The following is an 18,035-nucleotide window of genomic DNA, read 5'->3' as shown; positions in this document are numbered from 1 at the left end:
CCTAAACAAGACTGCCATGGTGACATTAATACAAACCAGATTGATATATTAAATTAAATACGATCTAACTCGCTTTCGTCTTGAAAAGTAGCAATTAACATGTGTTTTATTATATATTTATACTCTTTATTTATTCCCGATTTGAGGCCCTAATCGTTGTTCGCATGCAAATCCGACCCTGGGTGATAACACAATCGTTTACAATAACAATGGATAAAATAAAACAACTCTTATCTTTAGTTACATAGTTTGAATACTTCTAAATACTACTTTATTAATTTAAATAATTATAATGATTTTATTTTAATAAAATAAATAAAAAAACGGCTTAATGTAGAAAGTTGCGATACTTTTATTGCTTTTCGAAGTAATCTCCGTTCTGAAGAAACCACTGAGAAAAACAGTGGGCCCATTCTTTCTTAGGGGTCTCTGTTATTGCTTTTTCGTACGCTCCCACCGCATCTTCAGGGCTTATATTTAGTTTTTGGGAATAAATGATGGCGCCAGGTCAAGTTTGTATAGCGGATGGCTTATTCTCTAGACACCTGCCATAGTCAAATATTTAACAGTCCGTTTTGCGAAGTGTGCGGAAGCTTTCTAGCTTATTATCATATTAAGCTATATTATCCTTCATCAATTTGGTTTTATTTTTAGAGGGTGCTATAGCCGATTAACATTCGATCTACAGAAATCTTTATAGTTTCATAGAGTTCCATGATAAATGATTTATAAAAGTTATGTTATAATAATGTTTACATAGGATGTAAACAATATTACAACTTTTCGCAATGTGAAGCCAAAGCAAGTATACCAAGTAAATAATGTATCCTGTAGGAATAGAATTAACTATAGTGGAGCATGATCTCTCACAATATTTCTGTGCCCAACCAAGGTCCTTATAGTAATAAACTATGACGTGTCACGTGTATTAACGTAAGGAATGCATTTAAGAATTGAGTTTGAGTTTAGAACTTCTAACATTGCTCGACCATTGTGCCCCATGTTAACCAACTACGTAGGTAATTTATATTAAATTTTAGTATGTAAGATTGTATATTGTAGTGTTACGTATTTTATTTTTTGTTCATTTCGGTTCACTTGCACTTTATCCTGAGGATTGCCAGATAAAAATCGCTTGTTAGCGCTGATAACGCACATTGCCTTGTTTATGTAACCTGGTTTTATGTAAAGTGAAGAAGTGTAAATAAATAAATACATTCTCCTGGTAACTTGGATATAGAATTCCTCTGCTGACCTTTGCGATCATAGGCATCATCGCCCGTCACCATGCAAGATTGCAACTATTTCTTTCCCCTAATGCGCTCTTCCATATACATTACAAAAATATGTAAGGGGCAAATAAATAAAATTTCTTAGTAAATTTTAAGCTTTTTAATTTTTTAATTTTTTATATTAACAAATCTTGGAAATATATAATCTTAACAGCCCCCTTATTCATTATACTCATAAAAATCGTATCAAGAGAATAAAGTTTTACACTTCACGATTTCTTCACTTCAACAAAATATTAAATATATGTACTTAAATACTCGTCGAAATGTTAAACTAGCCTGCGAGATATATAAAAAGAAAAAGATTTTAATAGCTCTTGTTTATAAACCCAACATTTATTACAATCTTGCCTATAAATAAAACTGCTTGTATTGTATAAAACTTATCGTATTGTGTCCAAAGAGACTAAATAAGGATTCTTACATATCCAACTTTCGACTAACATTAAACAAAGTCAATTATATTGATAGTGCGCTAATGAGGCAATAATACTCATCTCAGACCTGAGATACTGATATATGACTAGACGTAGTTTATTCCTACGAATTCCTCATAATAGTTAATATGAAAAGGAATATTTGGATAATATCAAGGTATAGATTCAATGCTGCGAAAATATATTCCTCTGGCGAAATACTGTATTTGTGTTTCCCGCCCATCATCAGTTGAGTGTCGTAGACAAGGTACATTGAGAATATAAGTACTCCCAAAGACGCGTACACCAATCGTACAATATTATTTGTTGGTATGAATATTGTTATGAGACCTGAAATTTGATTAAATGTTATTAGCAAAGTACAATACAGAACGTAGAGTGCAAAATGAATTGACGTTTCGTTCGACTGTGATTGGTCAAGATCAATAGTTGACACATGGTGCGTTAAAATATTACGTTCGACAACTTATGTTTTATACTTATATAAGATGTTTTTAATCTATTAATTTCTTTAATAACTTGCATACAAAACACAATTAATCATTTTTCGAAACCACCATCACCCTAACTCAGCCGTAATGTATTATAACAATACACATCACAGATGCTTTATACCGATGTCATAAACAAACTATTGAACAGATAACCCATAACCTTAATATGACAATCAAATCACAGACTCCTTACGTCTGTCGTTTTATATTTTTAGCTTTTTTGCGGTTTTAGATAATTAGTGATTTTATTATATGTACCTATAGCCTAAAATCGTTGTTGTTATTCTTTTGAGTGTGACCATAATGAAAAATGTGTATTAGGGTATTCTTAAAGTACACAAAAATCGGCTTTCTCAAACCAATTTTTACAGTATAATTACATTTGTTTGTACATTGTCATACACTAAGCTATTTTTTGTAAGTTTCTTGTTACACAATTATGTTCTATACTCACCGAACATTAACAAGACCATAGTAGCAGCCACAAGACCTCCTCCGATTAAGGTAAAATCCCATTTTGTTTGAAATGCAAATAATGTCAGACCCAAACATACCGCAGCCGTAATTCCTACTGCCATGAATACCTGGAAACAAAAAAAGAATCATATTATTTGATAATATATACAAAGTAGGGTTGTAAAGTCCATGAGATTCACTATATTAAGGCTTGTTCAAACTCAAACTCAATCCATATTCAGCACTGCGAGGACAGAAAAAATATAATACTGGTAAGTTAGTCCTAAGGAAAGATCATTGTATAATAATCACCTCTGTGGCATCAAATGTGCTAGAAGCTACGCCGAGGAGGAAACTCTGAGCAACCGTAAATATGAAGAGGAAGATAAAGTTCATGGGCGTTGTTCGTCGGACGTTTTCACAGCAAGCCATGGCTATCATACAAACGAAAAGCACCGCCATTGCTACCCAACTGGAAAATATTAAGAATTTTATTGTACTTAACGTAAAATGTATTAGTATTTTTATAGCCTGGATTCGGATTCTGGATTTTAACGATGCGTAATTGTTTTGTCTTTTGAACAACAGTCCAATTTCACGGTGTCAGCCGCATTTGTTTGTTAAATATTGATAGATAAGACATCAACATCATATATCGAAAGACGAGATAAAAGTCTGATGATTGACTATGCTAAAAAGAGTTAGACGTGAGATAATATTAGACAAAACAAATAATAAGTAGTAATGAATTATTATTAAATGAACAAAATTAAATTAACCAGTTATCTAGGAGGAAAGTCCAACTATTTAGTAGAAATATTATCATATATTTACTACGAACAAGTCATACATAAAAATAAAAGATGAATAATAATAGATAAATTAGGTTGAAAAGCCATTTCACCGAACTTTGTACCAACTACCAATGACGCGCAATTTTTTTACTGAATGTTGATTTTTTTGGCAATAGTAATAATTATATAATTTGTGCGGAATGAGAACTGGCGTTTTTCACAGTTTATAATTGCTTTTCATCCTTATATATTTCGTACATGCCAGGAATATGCTTGTATGAAACATGATAAAAACGTTATCTACCCACAAGAGATAAGTATTTTCTCTGACGTATCGTTTTGTTGGCTCGTGGAACACGAATAATGCAATGAATCCCAAAGTAACTAGAAGCTGGCACATCAGGATGGCGTATACCTGAAATCCAATATTATTTATTTTATCAAATGTTTAATGTTGTTAATAATGCACGGGTGTTTGAAGAATGTATCAGGATTATATCGTTTCTGTACCTTTGTTCGCGTTTGTATGTTAATTAAGGAATCCTTATTGTTATTGTCCTTTAGGAAAACTAAGAAGAACATTGGTTAGCAAAGCGCCAGTCATGCAAGCAATACAAATAATTAACAACATTTCTATTATGGTACACCCATTTGTTTGTACACGGAGTTCACAAGGGTTCCTTGCTATATTGTTAGTTATAAGATTTAAGCATATAAATGTAATTTTTTAATGTTTTCTATGTAGCATAATTGGAGTGGGTATTATTTTGACGTTCTATCGAATTAGTAGTAACTGTTAAGATAGAATAATGTAATAGAATAAATAAATAAATTAATTAATAATGCTGGTTGAAATCTGAAAGACTGCACCTTCTCCCATTCTCTTAACATGATAGAATGAAAGAAGATCGAAGAGTTAAAAAAGCGTATCTCGCTAGATATATCAATGTTAAGACACCGTAGAAGGTAGAGGACTTTCGGGAGCCATACGTGCCCGCCAAGTGGTAGACCGCGGTAGATTTTTCTATAGAAATTATAATTAGAACATTTGACATTGGTATAGCTTGGTCAAACAAGAGAGCACAAACTCAAATGGACATAAAATAAAACATGGACTAAATGTTTGTTACCATGGTTACAATAATGTCACTTGAAATGTTAGAAGCGTGTCGTGTGATCTGTTGAGTTTTGACTAATCAAAATCAAACGAAACCCTCGCGTCTTTTTTTAATCTAAAATCTCTATAAATCGCATATATTTTAATAAATATAATAAAAGTAATTCAAAATTAATAAAAAAGAAAATTAAATAATTTTAAAACGTTTAGTCCCTGTGTAAAAGTTTAGGCAGTGTTATTTTAACGCTGGCAGCATTTCCTTTCTCTATTACAATAGCTATTTGTTGAGCGAGAAAATCACCAGCCTTGGGGTCACCGGTATACCAAACTTAAATCTTTAATTAGATCCAGTACACATAAACCCCACAGTAGCAAATAAAGCTTAAGAAAATTGTAATACTGTATATTTGATTGTTATGATTAGTAGTAAACAAAATTATAATAAAGATATTCTTAATCTAGGTACTTTATTGTATAATTTCTTTACTCTTTTATCATTGTAATATTTGCCATTAAATGTTGTGTACTTGATTGGGGCACTTGCATGTGTTTTGTATGTCGTGTTTTCGTTAGCCTTTTAAAAAAAAAACTGTTAATCGTTTATAAATTACCTTGCGTATAAATGCCTTTCGTATACTTTGTTCTGTGAAGTCAAATTGATTACTCGGAGCATCCTCCCCAAATGACGGGTCAACGTACATAACCTGCTGATCAAAAGGTAGAAATAAAATTAATACATTATAACTTCTAAATTCTTATCAATGTAGATGTGTTTTATTTTCAGCAGTCATATCCATCATATCCATTTTCGTAAGCTCTTTCAATAACCTTAGAGCTGACGTCAAAGACTTGTGGTTGCTTGGTGTACGAACAAAATGTTCAAGATGGGGACTACCGCTATTCGAAGTCACAGAGTAATCTCTCAATATCAGCTTCCTTTACTTCATGAAACTATGAAATATGATATTTAAAGCACCCGTGACGAATGCATTCATCCTTTCAGTCTTACCTGTTCCGTGGTCGAATCAAGTATTATTTATTTAATTAAACTTTACTACATCATATACCGGGCTATTTATTTATTTAATTAAACTTTACTACATCATATATACTTTACAGTATGTTACAAGCTATAGTTTCTAAAATTCACCCAACTTTGTTTTACAAAACTTCAATAAGAAAAACTTCCAATTTTTGTTTTTAAATATACCAAAAAACTATCAGTAAAATTATAATAATACTATCGTGTATCTGATAGGTACTTAACATTGTTTTTTTTAATTGATCAGCCCACTCCCGAATATATTAAACTCTGGTGTTTATTTTTATATTCGCAAGAAGATGAATGACACTGAACTCTTTTAAATGTTGGGATTCAGATTAATCGTGAAAATGTACTAACCTGCGCCATGACTAACGTCCGCTGAGCACTGTATCTTTTATATCACTGATAATGCCGGTGATAACAAGTGATAAAAATTGATGACACACCGTTTTGCAATACATATTGTTAATTTATTTTGGTTTCTAATTTAAATCTAACTTATTCTATATTTCGATACATTGAAGTTGGAAAATTATAGCACTTCATTGCAAACTTTAATTATTAAGAAAGGTTCACCTGATGTTAAGTGATACCGACGCTCACGGACATTCTTAATGCCTGATAACTCGCGAGTGCGTTGCCAGCTTTTAAAGAATTGGTACGCTCTGCTCTTGAAGAAACCTAAGTCGAATTGGTTTCCAAATACTTCAGTGGACAGCTGGTTTCACCTAGGGGTGGAACCAGTGTTGCCTGATGGTCTTGGCGACATACCCCTAGACTAATTTAATTTCTCCCAAAAAATCTTCATTAATCCTTCACTAAACCTTTCTCCGACACATGTGGCCTGAAATCTGGGTCACCATGAGAACAATCTAAAAATATTTTAATAACATTGGCTATGCGACAAAAAACAAATGCACTATTGACTTTGAGGCTAAGACATGGCTTTCTTGTGCGATTTATCATATGAGTAAATATTAATCGACAGATTAATTAACAGCCACACCGTCATGTGTCTCCAATAAACATAACTTTAAATAGAAATTATGATAAGGTGGTAAATAAAACAACAGTGAAATTTCATATTTATTACGAAAGGTAAAAAAATTGACAAAAGAAAATGCCCGCCATTATTGAGACGCTAAAAAAACAAATTACAGACGAAAATAATTATTTTCTAACTTATAACTCTAAAACTAATATGTCTTAATAAAATTAATATTTTAGGAACTGTCTTTTCTTAAAGTAACGCTAGGTTTTTTGTTTTGAAAATTTACACGTACCGTAGGTAAGCGTGTTTGTAATAAAACGGAAGTACTGTAAACATACAGTAACATTCAATAGAGGTTTAGACAAAATCACTTTTCAACAGGCGTGAGCCACTCCGCCAAACGAATATGTATGAAAATGGTCACGTGACAAAGCGTGAGCTAATTAAAATACAAAAATTAAACCATTCAAATTCGTTCAGTGTTATTTGTCTACACGCACTAGTAAACTATGAAAATTGTGTGAGAAGTCATAACGATTGTGCTGTCAAAAATGCAATTTGTCAAAATCGTAACGTGCGTTCGTAGTTTCAGAAACCAGAATTCAAATAGATGGTCAGCCTTCTGCGCCTTACGAGGACATTGACTTTAGAGGTTAATGGTAAATAAACATAGACTAATAAACTGCAACACCGTCACATGTCTCCAATAACCTAACTTTAATAGAAATCTTGTTATGATATATAAACAACTATGAAATATAACACTTTAATAACAGAGTAGACATAAAACTATACCTACTGATAGCTAAAATGTATATTTTATCTTAGGTTCAAAGTTAATTAGTTCAGTTTCAGTCATGTTTTAGTTGCTACTTACTTAAGATAAATGACAGCTAACGCTCACGTGACCATTCTTATAAATCGGTATATCGTTATAGTCTTTTAACGTAATATTACGCGTTTCCCCATATAACGCGCGGATTTCATACGTATATTTCTATACATTTAAACTTTTGATACTTAAAAACTTAACGATTCGCATTCATTTCGTTCATAACAATACATAATTTCCTTTAACGCGTTACATGGAGTCATATATGCCTTCCTTAATATTATTCGATAATAACACATTTTTAACATTACCACAGATACCAATTAAGCGTTAGTTTGGAGGTATCGCGTGAATATAGATATTCTAGTAAACCAAATACAGATTAATGAAATGCAAATAGGATATTTAAAAGTATTGGGAGTTCCCTCAAGTTTCCACACTCGCGCTTCCTTTCCTTCGCTTTAGAATCAGAGACAAGTTAAACGTCTGTCTTATGCTATGAAGATATTTTGACACATGGAATACTTCACACTTAAACTTGTCTTTGAATTTAATTTACATTCGGATAGAGAATAACACTAAGTTATAAGTATCAAACAAAAATTGTTCTTAATGTATAAAAGTTAATCCAAAATTCGAGTCTGAAAAAGCTTACGGTTTTATCGAATTAATCGAAGAATCTTGACAAATATATTAATAATATCCAAATATATATTTAAAGCGGCGAAAACGTATTCTTCTGGTGAAATGCTATATTTGTGCTCTCCTCCCATCATAAGCTGTGTATCATAGACTAAGTACATAGAGAATAGCAGAACCCCCACACCAGAGTATAGAAGATGTAATTTATTATTATATGGTAGAAATAACATCATGAAACCTGTAAAAAATAATAAAGTTTTATTTTGAGCTTATTTTTGGAGGAGTTTTGCTTCAGCGTGCGACTCATCCCTGAGGTCGTTGGTTCGAGCCCCGGCTGAGCCCCCCGTTCTCTCAAACGGTGAAGGAAACCATCGTGAGTAAGCCGGCTTGCCTCAGACCCAAAAAGTTGACGGCGTGTGTCAGGCACAGGAGGCTAGTAAATTACTATCCTATTAAATCTAATAGGATAGAAATTTGACAATCGTCAAATTACTATTAAACAGACACACAAATTTTGAGGTCAAGACCTAAGAAATGTGTAGCGCCACTGCTTTATTTGATATTTCTTATTAAACGTTTTTCCTATACGATGAACATGTTATAGAGACAGTTTTATACGGCTTTTATATATATATTAAGGCCGGCAACGCTAATACTAAAAATGGTTGTTTAAGGGCTGTGATGATTGCCCTTTTTAGGCATCTCGCAGGCTTGTTTGCCCCCTATTATATAAAAATATGTTGTTTTTACTTACCAAACATTATAAGAACCGTCAATGTGGCTATGACAAATCCACCACACATGGTGAAATCCCATTTGGTTTGAAACGCGAAGATAGTCACAGCCAGACATATAGTGGCTGTAACACCTAGTGCTATAAACACCTAGAATTAAAAAAAAATCATTAGAACAATAAAAAAATTAGTTTCTGCTGTAAGCTTACAGGCCCTTCTCATCTAAATTGAAAACTTAAACTTACGAAACGTAATAAAAATTAAATAGCCCAGAAGATGGCGCGTCCTGTTAGATTGTGGTCGCCATAAGTGACAAAATTGCATGCACGACATTTTTCTGTTCTTTAACCTCAATAATGCATATAAACATATTGATTTACTGTAGGAATCCTCGATATTTGTTTTCAAGCATAGGGCAATGTGTGGGTAATATGTGTAAAAAAGTAATTTATTTATTAAAGCTGACCACATACATCTAAATCTACTGTATTACATGCTTTTAAAATGTATGACAATTTAGGTAAACATAAATATTACAAAAAACATATAAAAAAAACGTGTGGCACTCGTTGACTGCCGCGGTAAAGCTATTGCATAGCATTTTTTACCAACTTATACAATTATTTATTTTTTATTTATGCAGTTTTTTTTTCTTTGATATTAATTCAATCTACCACTCTACCAGACTCAGAATAACACGTCTATATAGTCTGTCTCACTCTAACGCGTACCGGCTGCACCGGCCGCGCTTACGCTTGATCACCGATTTCGTCGAGAGACGTAAATCCGCAGTATGCATTCTGTTCCACTCTACTACTTGCGCGAAACCGATCACGCCAGACCGATGTGAGACGCAGTATGCGTTCTGTCACGCTCTAACGCGTATTGGCATATATTTTAGTTAGGTTATTTTCGTTACGGAATTTCTTGATTCGGTCGCCACGCTCAGAGCAATCAATGCAACAGCTTAATAACAGAATAATGTTTAATAATAATAAAAAAACTGCCAATCAACCAGCGAATTAGGTTTGAGAAAGGCACCCAACAATGCTTTCTTTAAAACCGATCAGCGCTGTACCGAATATATCCAGCTCCGGATATCTACTGTTTAATCCAATTGTTAAAAATTCCTCGATCTAAGACCAACTATTTACGAAACTAGGTTATGTATCGTATACCTAGATACAACATAAATTACCAGCAAATCGATATATTTAATGTGACTAAAAGAATTATTAAAAAAATATTTAAAAAAATCTCAGGTATCTTTTACTAATAATGGCTTTGTGTATGCCTTCATATTAAATATATATTTTAATCTACCAATCAATCAATCTTACAACTGTGCTTTATGTTTCTGTTTCAATGTGTATTCCGTTTTGGCTTTTGTGTGTAATGTAATTTTTAGACTATTGCTTAGTAATTAGCTCTAGTCTGTAGGAATACTTAAATAAAATAAATAAATCCGTTAAAATCTCGAGAAATTCGAAAGAGCGGTTCCTGAACTCCTATGTTTGTTTTTGCAGAAGATTTTTTTTTTAAATAAATCCTTTAAAGAAATAACATATGAATACTAAGAAGTTCTTGCTTGGTTTATACATAGTTTAATACGATCCTACATTATATGATCATCGGTTTAGCTATACATACATTTTATACTACAAAAAGTTGAATGTAACAAATATGATTAGTAATTAATTTAATTTTTCCTTATACACAGCTATTGGGAGAACTAACTGTTATATACCTTTTTCCTTAAGCAAAACCTGTTTCTAAAAATCCGTTACCGGCGAATTGTTTCATATCAGTCACAATAAATTACACAAACCAACTTCTTAAAGGCATGTAAAATATTGTTCGAAATTTGGTAATATCTGAATACCTGGATTAACGCAGTGTTCTTGAAGATTCAGTTTAGTAATCGTTACCAGGGCCGTAAAATTATCGTGTATTTATTTCTAAGCACATCGTTGCATGTATACAGTACTGTTAAAATAAATAAAGAGAAGGGCAAATGGCGGCCTTATCGCTCTCGAGCTATCTCTTTTAGGCAAATAACAAACAAGACACGGGTGTCATTGTTATGCACATCCACGGAGGACCGTAGCAATGTGTGCTATAGGTGCGGATAAGCGGGAAACAAATCTGTCAGATGTGACGAATCACCACATTGTTGTATGTGCAAGCGAGAACATGGCGGCGAATCACGCGTGGGTGCAAGAAATGGCAATACTGTAAAGACTTCTAAGGCGATGTCAATGTAATGGAAGATGGTTGCTGCAGCAGCCAGTCACGGGGTCTCTTGGTAGAATGCTTACGCAACCCCAAGTTACCCCAACAGTGACTTGATTGGTGGGAGGGGTTTAGGGGGTAGGGCTTTTAGAGCGAGTCCCACACTCTGTGCGGAAATGCATTCCCCTCAATAAATAAAAGGCAAATAACAAATTAAATTAGATAAAGTGAGCGCAAGAAGTGCTAAACTACATAGGACATAGTTCGATAGTGACAGCAATAAAAATAGAACATATATGCGTAATATGTATTATTATATACCCATACATTAAAAACGTATCGTGTAACCTTAATACAAAATTGTTTACCATGTGGACATCGTTATGAAATTATACTTAATTATGCGGTTGAAAACCCTGGTTTGACGATCTACTTTGACTTTCCTGCTTGTCTTGATTTTTATTTCACACAGCATTACTTTTTTAAGTACTATTTGTGATCCATATGCAACAGTATATATAAAATACAATTGTAAATAAGTAATTAAATAAAATGTAAAATACTTATAAATACACATATTCCTATTTGTGCATTGGCATAGTGGTATTACTACGTCAAAGAAGCAGTTGTAACAGGAAAATGAAGATATTTGAAGTATTCGCGGAGAGTAATGCGTAATGTATAAGTATCTATATATTTTAAATTTAAACTCAATATTCAGAGCGATGCTGAATAACAGATGAATTGATATCTCCAGATTAAACACCAAATACGTCATTTGCTGCCCTTATTTTTTATCTGTAAGGTTATAGCGTGAATTTCTAGTTTCAAATCATACCCAAACCAAAACAGAAAAAGGAAATGCAAATTTTTAAACACATCAAAAAGCGATGATATTGAAAGACGAACAAGAACTTTGCATAGATAACTTTAAACTAGTGTTGTACCTAATGGTTGCCTGGAAGAGATCGCTCGAAAGCGATGAGGCCGCCAGTTGCTCTCCTTTTCATTTAATTATGTTCAATTTTTATATTGTAATGTAACAAAGTGTTAATAAATAAATAAATAAACTGTTTTTAAGCTTAACTTTTGGCAACACACAAAATATTACGAGCTGTTGAATATTGCCAAAAAATAATTAACTACATGAAAGTTGAAAAGGCAGACCGAGCAATATCCTATCATAAGAGAATATGAAAGGATCAAAATACAAAATGAGAAACAGCAAAACAAAGATGTTAAAGAACGTCTTAAACATCTTAATAATATTTCAAAGTTATAAGATGCTTCGAAGATTTTTTTTATAGAACAAACGGGCAGAGGCTCACCTGATGTTAAGTGACAATGCCGCCCATGGGCACTCTATGCCAGGGGGCTCGCCTTTCAAGAATTGATACGCTCTTTTCTTAAAGAATCCTAAGTCGAATTGGTTGAATTCTAACAGAATTACTATGCAATCATGAATCAAGCTGTCTCGTTCGGCAAAGGATTAAGGAGAACCAAACCACGAATTCCATCTCTACTTGCCGACTCTGCCAAATCAGCAAGTGAAGCAAAGTCAGGCAAGCAGCTACGGAGTTTTATAAAAATCTGTATAGCTCAAAGCATTCGATAGACCAATCAAACAATTAATTTGCTATATTTGTTTTAAAATATGTGTTGTTTGATGATTTGCTTTTTTAAATGAGTACCATGTTTTTTACGCCGGCTTTTTCTCTCGGCCTATACGCTCTGTCTTCTTTGCCGATGAGTAGGGATGCCTACAGGTTCAAATAAATCGAATAAGTGATACCTGTATATCTTATGTTAATAAACGTATTTTATTTTATTTTTTATTTTAACACTGTTCCAAAAATACATTTCTCCATCCCATAGCAGTGCTAATATATTATTACATTACACATTACGGTATTAACCTGTACCACTAATTGAGGAAAGTCGATGTATTTAGCGCGCCATTGACCGTCATAAATTGTTGTTGATCCAAAATATACCCGACAAAAATATCAATTTATTAAACGAAAAAGTTTAAATACATTGTAAGTTCGTCTCCTACAGACAGTTTAAATTAAATATATCCAGTAACGTCGATCAATTTTGAAATAGTATTGGTTTGTGCCACATCGACTATTTATCTCTCACATAAATAGAAATAAAAAAGTTAAACTCAAGTACGGGTAGTTCACGTGTTATTTTAATAAAATATTGTTTACATAATGAAAATTTACATTAGGATTTTTGAAAATCACGGGTGCCGTTGATCACATAGCCGCACTTCTTCATGTAAATAATATTTTATTTAAATAACAAGTGAACGAAATGTTTTCCCAAAAATCAATTGAAAATAATTTCAATATTTTAACTAGCGGCCAAATTTTGCTAGGCAACTTGGTAGATATACATTCTCCCACTTATAAATACAAAAAAATTGGTTTTGAGAAAATAACCGATGAGCGAAGTAATCTTGCAGCCGGATCTTAGACCATAAAAATGGGTGTCTATGGGCTGCGATGACTACCCTTTTTGGGCGTCCCGAGGCTCGATTGCCCCCCTAATATATAAAAAAAATTGTATCCACGCTAGCAAGCTTTGTAATATTATTTTCTTACCTCTTTAACTTGAAATCTACTGGAAACGAAGCCCAGTGGAATACTCATGGCGACGGTAAATATGAACAGGAATATAAAGTTATTTGGTGCTTTCCGACGCGCACTCTCACAACATGCCATTGCGATGATTGTCACAAAAACGACTATTAACGCCATCCATCTGAAATATACGTATTTAAGTGAATACTCAGCTCATTAATAAATCCTAATCGGTCTAATATTGTTTAAATTAAAACTCTTTTGTCTCTGCCATATTGTATTTATGCTGTAATGAAGAGGCAGAAAGTTACATAACACGCAAGAAATCGTATTAGTAGATAGGTATAGATTGTAAAACAACTTCGTATTTCCCAATTTCGTCCCTAGTATAATTTCATTATTATTAGAATAAATACTTACATGATATAATTGTGTTCCTCTACGAAAAGCTGCATCGGTTTGTAAAAGACGAAAATGGATATAAAACCCATTGTTACTAGGAGTTGGCACATAACAAGGGCATATACCTGGGGAGATAATATACGATTAACTACACACAATAATACAAATAGACGACACAGAATCTTCTATTTCTCTAAGGTGTGATTCCGACTCGAATCTTAACGAAGTCTAGTCTAACAAACTTTTAAGTCTTAAAGGTTTTTTTACATACAGTTTGCTTTATGTTGCACCACATATGCTTTAGTTTTAGTTTGTATATCACTTTAGTTTAGTCATATTATGTCATGTTTTTGTATATATTCTGTCCGCGATAAAAGGTCGCTGATCTTTTATCCAGTGGCGTAGCTACCCTGGGTGGTATCTGGTGCGGAAGTTGGTGGTGTTAATATCATAAAGGACATGGATAATTTATAAAAAAAATAAAAATCCTTCTTTTGGCGGGAATCCCCGACTTCTATATAGAGCTGAGCTAGAGCTAGTGGAGAAATCCCTGAATTAGAAATGCTATATTTTATGCTAGATATTTTTTTTGTTTGTTAATTGTTCTTAAAGTAGAGACCAGGTGGGTGTCACCCCATAAAAGGTGACCGAAGGTCCGCCCCCCTTTGCTACGCCACTGCCGTTATCACAGTATTCTTATAGTCCTATTAAAGGCACCATCCTCTCACTAAAACGTTCGGTCAATACCTGAAGCATGTTAACCCGTAAAATGCAATATTATAAGGAGGAAAGCTACGTACTGGAGGCTGGGAAGAGACGCTGTTGCGTGTGCAATAATTATAATTCGTATCTCATGGAATCTATCCTATCATCACAGAGGCCATGAGAACATGGTGAAACTGTTTGTGGTTGATATCACACAAGACTGTGGAAGTGGACCGGTGCAGGTGGAAACAGATATTCCACTCCGGCTTTCTTGCTGACTACAACGCTCAGATATGAGCTGCCGATTAAAGAGAGAGACATTTAAATACTATTTAATCACACAGCGTGTAATGAAGTCAATGGAATGCTAACTTTAACCAGCATAATATAACACAAATGTCACAACTACCAGTTGTTTAATCGGATCGGCGTTCAAAGTAGGCGACTAAAATAAATAGATATAACAAATCCACTAATACTTACCATCGTTAAAAATAAAAGACCAAAAAATATATATATATTGTACAAGGCTTATTATAGAACTCATTATAGTTTATAACTTTATACCGCGCTCTTAAAGATTATGATGAACTTATTTCATTGAAACTTCGTCATAAAAATCATATATTCAGTAGTTCATTCCGTTAAATTGTGTTTAAGGAAAAAGCTTACCTTACGAATAAATGCTCTTCGTATGGATGCTTCCGAAAAATCAAATAAATTTTTTGGAACATCTTCTCCGAAATGTGGATCCAATCCCTGTACCTATAATATAATTACAATATTTTATAGCTAATATATAAATTCTTCTTTTACATAAGTAAGTCTTTTTTTACATCGATTCTCGCCTGCTCGTTTTTCCCTTATTGTTATGAAACAAATACATAATTCCAATTTAGGGGCAAACACTTTTTAATCTAACACAACTTATCATAATATACTGGTTACTGACTTTTCCGCAGTTGTAGAAGTTGAATTGCAGAATATTGCTTGATACGAATGCGTCTAAATATTTCACAACGCAAAAATATTTATTTCGATATTTTCAACTTAATAATTTTATTCAACCCTTTTACAGTCAAGACAATTGATAATAAAGTTCAATGTAATTGAAATTGCCTTACCGGTGCCATGGAACTTTAAATCCTCAATATTATAAACTTATTTTAAAGCTTACAATTTAATCACTAAAGAATTTTACTGCAAAAAATTTGCACCGTTCTTACGACCACCTCTCACAAATATTTGTTTTTGAATGAAAATTCAAAATTGTGATTTCAATTCAGTGTTGCCAGATGGTCTTGGCGACATACCCCTAGACTAATTTGATTTCCCCCCAAAAATCTTCATTACTCCAGAAATCTTTCTTCACTGGTGAGGATGCCCCTACAAGTTGAAAATCTCCGGCACACGTGACCCAAAATATGGGTCGCCATGAAAACAACCTAAAAATATTTCTATAACATTGGCTATGCGATACTTGTTAAAGAATATTTTTTGTAAAAAAGAATGATCAAAAACCCTCAAATACAAAAAAATGTGAGCCGTCACGGGACGCCTGGCAGATGTGAAACATCGACATTATTTTGTAAAAGTAATATGCAGAAAAGAACAGATTGTGATAGGAACTAAATATGTCATAATGATCAAATAAAATATTACGATTTTTTTCCAGATAACGATGACTATTTGTTGAATAAACATTATTTTCATTAAATATTTTTAATGTGAAATTTACTACTGCATTTAGACTGTATATCATATAGCGTGGCGACGCGTCGCCACGGCATGCGTCGCCACGCCAGAAATCGGTTTTACGTGCGGCTATAGATGTTTCACATCAAAATATATTCTTGTGTAGTGATTATTACTGAATTTTATAGTAATTGTAGATTTTTTTAAATAAAAATCCTATCGTTCTTTGACATTTCAAACGAATTTATACAATCAGTAAGGTCACACACGGATCTAATTCTTACGATGTACTGTATATGAAACGTAAACACAGTAGCAAAATGTGGCGTATTTTTAGAATTTCTCCTAAAAATCCCCCAAATATTATTTCCCCTTTGTCTGCCCTAACTCGTTCGAGAAACCCCTAAATCTTTAATCTCAGGGGAAATCCCCTGATCTGGCAACACTGCATCAAATTTCAATGTCTTCGCAAATGGATGCTAACAGGAAACAAGCGAATTACCGCTCATAGTAAGAGTACTATTGAATTACCGCTCATAGAGATGAGCGGTAGGTAATTCACTAGTTTCCTAGGGTAGGGTAAAAAAAATGTCATTAGTGTTTGTTCTATTAAGTACTCAGTAGTGTTCACTATCAAATACTATTCATTGAAATTTAAGTTTTACATTCACAAACACAAAAATGCAAAATGCTAATTAAATAGAATTCCATTCTATTACATATACAGCCCGCCAGTTTTTATTCATGAACTTCTAGACCATAGACTGCAGCTACAATTGTTGTTTGTTGAGACGTAGGACGAACTACATCAATTTTCTATTATAATTCGTATTTTCTATTATTATAATTCGTAAAACACTTATAAAATTATTTATTTTAATAAATCAATAGAACTGATTTATTTCACGCTGGGACTATATTTACTATAACATGTTAATGATTATACTTGACATACAGATGATATCCTGTGAATTCATAACCTCGATCCGGTTTTCATACAACTTGGTATTTCCAACTAAAATCAAAATGTAGAACGCATTGCAAATACCACCTCTTATTATTAAAGCATACCATATATTACGAGTTTAATCTAAATTCTAAGAACTGGCTGACAGCCAAAAAAGATAAAAGAAAAAGAGAAAAAAAACATTTTCAAAAAGTTTTTTTTTATATCGTTTTCGGTTTTACACCCAAGATGATTTATTTTATTGTTTATAGTGTACTCTATTGTATTGTGCGTTGGCAAATAATTAAAAAAAAAATAAGTGGTAAGCAAAGTTGTCGGCTATAATACTATAATCAGTTGAGAAATTGTGTAACTAAAGCTTCACCCAAACATATCGCACCAAACCTAATTTATTCTGTGTATAAATAACTTTATTATGAATCATTTTGACATTCTAAAAATAATGTTTATAATTACAGTTGTAAGAGGAATACCACATAGAATGTTGGCTTTAACTAAAACAAGTACAAGGCATACTACAATTTTGTAGCTTTTTGTCACTGTATTATAAAATGACAAATGTCGTTGTGGCTGTTTATATACTGAGTGTAGAGAACTTGAGTTCTCCGAAAC

The 18,035-nt window shown here is 33.0% G+C and overlaps 2 protein-coding genes across 3 annotated transcripts; both read right to left on the bottom strand.

Annotated features, from left to right (window-relative positions):
• Positions 1–1,665: 1,665 nt before the first annotated feature.
• LOC110992490 (protein lifeguard 1) lies at positions 1,666–6,128 on the bottom strand. 2 transcript variants are annotated; one of them, XM_022258340.2, is made up of 6 exons: positions 5,993–6,128; positions 5,202–5,294; positions 3,782–3,888; positions 2,992–3,151; positions 2,678–2,807; positions 1,666–2,059 (listed from the first exon to the last, which is right to left on the bottom strand). In XM_022258340.2, the coding sequence occupies exons 1-6, from the start codon at positions 5,999–6,001 to the stop codon at positions 1,833–1,835; spliced, it is 726 nt and encodes a 241-aa protein (XP_022114032.1). In that variant the 5' UTR covers positions 6,002–6,128; the 3' UTR covers positions 1,666–1,832. The 2 variants fall into 2 exon arrangements, with proteins under 2 accessions (XP_022114032.1, XP_022114023.1); XM_022258331.2 differs by having other exon boundaries at positions 5,202–5,297; positions 5,993–6,120.
• Positions 6,129–7,473: 1,345 nt separating this feature from the next.
• Positions 7,474–16,089, bottom strand: LOC110992472 (protein lifeguard 2). Its single transcript, XM_022258316.2, has 6 exons — positions 15,886–16,089; positions 15,434–15,526; positions 14,075–14,181; positions 13,676–13,835; positions 8,855–8,984; positions 7,474–8,338 (listed from the first exon to the last, which is right to left on the bottom strand). Exons 1-6 carry the CDS (start codon positions 15,892–15,894, stop codon positions 8,118–8,120), a joined length of 720 nt encoding a protein of 239 aa, XP_022114008.2. The 5' UTR covers positions 15,895–16,089; the 3' UTR covers positions 7,474–8,117.
• Between the last annotated feature and the right edge of the window lie 1,946 nt (positions 16,090–18,035).

The sequence above is a fragment of the Pieris rapae genome, chromosome 13 (assembly GCF_905147795.1).
Source record: "Pieris rapae chromosome 13, ilPieRapa1.1, whole genome shotgun sequence".
In the NCBI taxonomy this organism is placed as follows: Eukaryota; Metazoa; Arthropoda; class Insecta; order Lepidoptera; family Pieridae; genus Pieris; species Pieris rapae.
This window is presented reverse-complemented; position numbering and strand designations above follow the sequence as displayed.